This window comes from Lipotes vexillifer, unplaced genomic scaffold (genome assembly GCF_000442215.2).
Source record: "Lipotes vexillifer unplaced genomic scaffold, Lipotes_vexillifer_v1.1 scaffold410, whole genome shotgun sequence".
In the NCBI taxonomy this organism is placed as follows: domain Eukaryota; kingdom Metazoa; phylum Chordata; class Mammalia; order Artiodactyla; family Lipotidae; genus Lipotes; species Lipotes vexillifer.
In genome coordinates, this window is record NW_006794028.1 from 2,587,032 (window position 1) to 2,592,365 (window position 5,334).

Consider the following 5,334-nt stretch of genomic DNA (forward strand, 5'->3'; position numbering starts at 1 on the left):
AAAAAAAAAAAAAAAAAAAACTTCCTGGACACTTCTTCAGAGAGCGTCACCAAGGGTCTCCCTATTCTCAGGGGACCTCAAAAAAGAAACACTTGTGTTCTCTTGGAAGTTTGCAAGAGCCATTTTATGGGAAATTGAAGTTGAGAGGGAGTGATTTTTCCAATTGTTCTAGCTTTCTCATTGGAGAAATGGCTTTCACTAAATAAACTTAAAAAGCCCCCAGTTCATCATTTGCTCAGCAGAAAGCAATGGACAGCTGGTGAGACAAGAGGACTTGCCTGGGTCCCAGAATGAGTTAGTGGCTAAACCAGACCTCCAGCTCACCCATTAGCACCTAGAGTTTCTTTCCGCTGAGCAGACATTGCCTCTAGGTACTGCTTGACCGGAGAGTGCATATGTTTTATAAATTCCTGGTAGGAGAGGAGTATCAGGTGTGACTCTGCAGGTAGGACTAATATATGGTTTCAGTAAATTGCCTGACTCTGAACAGAGCTCAGGATGGAAGTTCACACACAGGTACGGTTATATCTTGGCACGCCGTGGAGTATACATTGTATACTGGAGAACACTCCCCTTACACACACACACACACACACACACACACACACACACACACACACAGCCCTTTCTCCAAAATGCTCAGTGGAGGCAGCTCTGGTAAACAGAACTGGGGAGAGCCCGCCTGTCCCCCAGCGCTTCCGAGTGAATTAAGTGGTGTAAACTAAGCGTTTAGAGGCAGCAGTGACCGCATCTGTCGGCACAACCATTGGGCCAGAGAATATAATCTACTTTGCACTGAGCCCAGGACTCTTGACTCAAGTGCAAGGTTAAGATGGAAAGTTCAAGCTTATAAATAGAGGGGTTGTTAGTGGGGAGGGGATGTTAGTGAGTGAGGGTGACATAAACAGTATTTCTAGTTGTGTGATAAGAGTCAGAGGAGCTGGGACAGGACACAGCGTGAGGCTCATTCAGTACTGATTTCTTCGAGGCACTCTGTACTCCCTCTTTCAGGGGTGATACAAGAGAGATACCAAGCACAGAGGAATCCCTCGACTTGTTAATTTAGGAGGGGAGAGAAAGTAAACCAAAGTTTCTTGCACGGGAAGATATGAGAGGCTTTTGAGAGTGGATATTCCACGCCCCCCCCGGCCCCCCCCACCCCAGTGTAATTCCTTCTCTCTGAAATCTGAGCATCAGTTGGACAGCTTGTTGAAAATGACCTTGAGAGTGGTAGGGTGGGATGCATTTGTTGCGTTTCAAATCGCGGAGAATAAACGCGTCTGCTAACCAAATTCATTATGTCATTCTATACCTATGCTTCAACTAATTTTATCTGTTTGTTATGGACACTGGGGCATGTATAATGTATATTTACTTCCTAGAGAAGGTAAATTCCAAAATCTGAATTTGCTGGGGTCCCTTCCACCAGCCTGGCAATTTCTCCTACTGCGTGTCTGACCAAAGCAAGATTGAGCATCACAGTGGGCCAAGGAAGCGGTGGATTTCAGATCTCACCACCTTCCTCACCGCTCCTGGGGCAGACCAGGCATGTTCCTGACCCTGAACTTTGCTTCTCTTGTTCCTCAGCCTTTCTATGCTGCAAGGCCCAGGCCAAGCTTCTGCTTTCTCCGGCTCTTCCTGCTGTGATCACAGCCCACGCCGGTTGCGCTGTCTTCAGAATTTGTGTTACAGTCAAATCACTCCATTTGTAGTTCTGTAATTCTTTCATAGATCCATTTTGTCACTCCCAGATAGACTGTAAGTTCCTGAAGAGCAGGACGTAATCATGTTTTATATTTATTTATTGACCGCCCAGAGTTCTTGGCACATGGCAGATGGAGACTTCATGGCAACTTCCTAGCGGATTGAAATGCTCCTAGGTATGCGTTATACTATACAGAGCCCTGTGAGATTTATAAAGTCCATGCTCTTACACATCAGGGTAAATGACTGCTGGCCGAAAATACAGTATGATCCCAGTTTTGCTGTGTGTGTGTGTGTGTGTGTGTGTGTGTCGTGCAAAGATACAAAAGACTGGGAAAAGTACAGCAAAATGTCCAGCGATATCTCTGGGTACTAAGATTAGTATACAGTGCATTGCTTTTTATTTATTCTATGCAGTACTTTTCTAAAGATTCTGTAAACAATATTTTTAGTTTACATGAAGTAGGTCTACTTTAAAAGAATTATTAGGAATGAGCGGGTATTGAAATTGATAAGTGATTATTACTATAAGAGACTCGGTGTGGTGAAACGGAAAGTTTGCAATGAATTAGGTTTGGATACCTCTGATTCTTTATGGGTCTATTCCAGTGTTTCCCAAAGTGTGTTCCAAGGGACCCCAGTCCTATCACAGGTGTTACATTTAGATAATATGAGAAGCACACATTCTCTAGCTGCCTTTTGGAAATCCACCACATCCATTAGCCCTGAATACTCCTACAGCAAAGGAACCTGTCTGACTTACCTGGTGCTTCCCAAGCTTTTCTGATTGTGGGGTCCTTTTTTTCTTATAGTACCTGTTAACTGCATTACACTTTGGGAACCATCGTTCTATCTTATTTTTAAATAATAGAGCGCAAAATGTCTTTATTTTGTTTGTGTATTATCAGTATTCCCCTGGTCAAATAAGCCAGAGAGGTTACAAAGTTAGAGAATAACTTCTTTTATCCAAATCTGTAAAAGCATTTTAGCAGTACAGTCTTACATGATTTGGTGATTTTTCTCTTTCGTTGTAACAGCAACATAGCATCAGTCTTCGCTTCATCCTTTAAGTTTTAAAACTTAAAACTTAATCTGCCGTAATGCAAAACTAGTTGAAAAAAACACGCTGTGAGCCTGAATTTTTTTCAGCCTCCTCCAGACTCCCTTCTTAAATGGCCAGTTAGTACTGTGAAACTGCATTGCCTTTCTAGGTGGACTTTTTTTTTCATCTCCGTAATTATCTTTTCAGTAGGACTTTCTGATAGTTGATGCTGGTAGTCGAGGAATCTGCCAGCCCGCAGCACTGCTTGAAAATTATCCCAGTAGTGAAGGGTTGCAGAGGTTCACCCCAGATGTCAGAGAACCAGTGTATAAATTGAAACGTGCATGCTTCTGTCTGAAAATGAATTTGCCGTAAGTTGTAGGGATTCCTTGTGAACAAAATCAAGACGTCCTGGCGGGAGGGCATCAAACAAAAGGGGAGGAATCTGCCTTGCCTTTGCCCCCTCTGCTTCTCCCTGCCCTGCAGCCCATGCCAGAAACAGACAACTTGTTGGAAGTTCAGAGGTGGTCAGCCATTTGGTTTTCCAAGGGCTTTCTGACTCAGGTATATACACACGTGAAAAGAAAAAGGAAGAGGGAGATTAAATATTAATAAAGCAGGTAAAGAAGCACAGTACAGATGGGGTCAAGGATTTGGGGTCAGTAAACATATTATCTCTCCTTGACCAGCCACGAAGGCTTAGGATGACCTTTGGCTAAAAGAGATACAACCAGGGAATTCCCTGGTGGTCTAGTGGTCGGGACTTGGTGCTTTCACTGCCAAAGGCCGGGTTTGATCCCTGGTCGGGGAACTAAGATCCCACAAGCCACGAGGTGAGGCAAAAAAAAAAGAAAAAAAAAAAAAGAAAAGAGATAAAACCAGACCTGGCAATTAATGATAGGAATAGCTAATCCCTATATAATAGACTACCTTGAATCAGGATTTTTTCCTCATAGGATTATTATATTTCAGACAGTATGATGTACAAAACTTGGTTTCATGGTATTAGAGCTATTTAAGTTACTGCTAAGTTTAAACAAAATCCATAGAGTACATTTGACGCCATTATATTTTGTACTCATCTCCTGTACCCCCTATACTGTGTGCCCTCATTCAGCCAAGTGCCTGGCTAAACATATAAAAGGCAAGTAGGCTGTCCCCTGGAAATTCACATCCATCCATGGTCACATCTGATACAAGTTACAGCTCTGTTTAAATTTCCAGCTGACTGACCTGCACACAATCATGAATGAAAACCAAACAGTGGAAAATAACGCCTTTTCCACCCTTCTCATGGTCTGTGGGAACAATGCTGCTGCACAACCGTGCTCTGGCCTGCAGCCTGGTTTCCAGGAGTCACACAATTCTCAAATGGAGCTTCTGAGGCCTTTCACAGCACCAGCTGCCAGAGGCTGTGGTTTTTAAGTAACTCTTCAAAGTGGGACTGACGGCCATCAGCTGGAAGTCAGTAAGAGCAAACAGAGAAATAAGAGAGACAGATCTTTTTTGGCTCTCCATGCAAAAGAAGATGAGACTCTTGGCATCCCTGCCTTTAAGTAACAGGCAGGGAGGAGCTTCTCTCAGTGTCCTGGGAGCTTTTAGAGGTCAAGACCTATGACCTCCTCAGGGGGGAATCCACAGCCCCTAGCACTGCCCAGGCTGGGTAGCACATCACTCCATGTGAGCTGACACTTGGTGAACTATTTCAGCCACTCTCTGTGTTCTGGAGAAATGCTTCCACTTCTCCAGATGGGCCCAGAGAGCACCTCTCGAAGTAAAGATTCTGATGCCAGGGTTCCTGAGATTCTCCATTGCCAACAGGCTGGGGATGGTCCTGATGCTGCCAGCCATGCACCATCTTTTGAGGGTCAAGATTCTAGAGGAGACGGAAACCACTGAAAATGTCTTTAAGTTTTGTTTCAGGAAGCTGTGTCCACGCCCCTATCCCCGCCTCCCCTCCCCTCCCCCGGGTGGCTGGCCATGACAATGACAGTTGGTTGCTCTCTTGCTCCTGGCCACGGTGGACGTGTGGAGGCCCCGGTTAACCGTGCCCCTCTCTTCCCCCAGGGGAGGAGCGCCCCCGGGAGCCCCCGGGTCCGGCAGAGGCCCAGGCGCCGGTGGGGACCGACACGGGCGGGAGGCCGAGCCCTCGCTGCTGGAGATGTTCCCAGGCGCAGCTCAAGAAGATCTTCTGGGGCGTGGCGGTGGTGCTGTGTGTGTGTTCCTCCTGGGCCGGTGCCACTCAGCTCGCCAAGCTGACCTTCAGGAAGTTCGATGCTCCCTTCACCCTGACGTGGTTTGCCACCAACTGGAACTTTTTATTCTTCCCGTTGTACTACGCGGGCCACATCTGCAAGTCGGCAGAGAAACAGTCGGTGAAGCAGAGATACAGGTAGGTGGCTCCGGGATGCCAGGATGCCGGCCTGGCACTGGGCTGCTCTCCCGATCGCTGACGCTACCGGGCTGCCCTAGTGGCGGTCACTGGGAGGGGCCAGTGGGCACCGTGGTGAGAAGTTACCGTGTCACCTGCTGTCTTAGTGAGGTTCCAGGCTCGGGCTTCTCTCCCCCCCGGGGGGGAACACCCTTCC

The 5,334-nt window shown here is 46.6% G+C and overlaps 1 protein-coding gene across 1 annotated transcript in view; it reads left to right on the forward strand.

Moving 5' to 3' along the window:
- Positions 1–5,138, forward strand: part of LOC103089914 (solute carrier family 35 member F3-like) — a gene marked incomplete at its 3' end in the record, with an annotated part of 205,386 nt that extends 200,248 nt beyond the window's left edge. The window contains exon 3 of the mRNA XM_007467000.1: positions 4,814–5,138. Coding sequence (XP_007467062.1) covers positions 4,814–5,138 — 325 coding nt within the window. The remainder of the gene's footprint in view (positions 1–4,813) is intronic.
- Between the last annotated feature and the right edge of the window lie 196 nt (positions 5,139–5,334).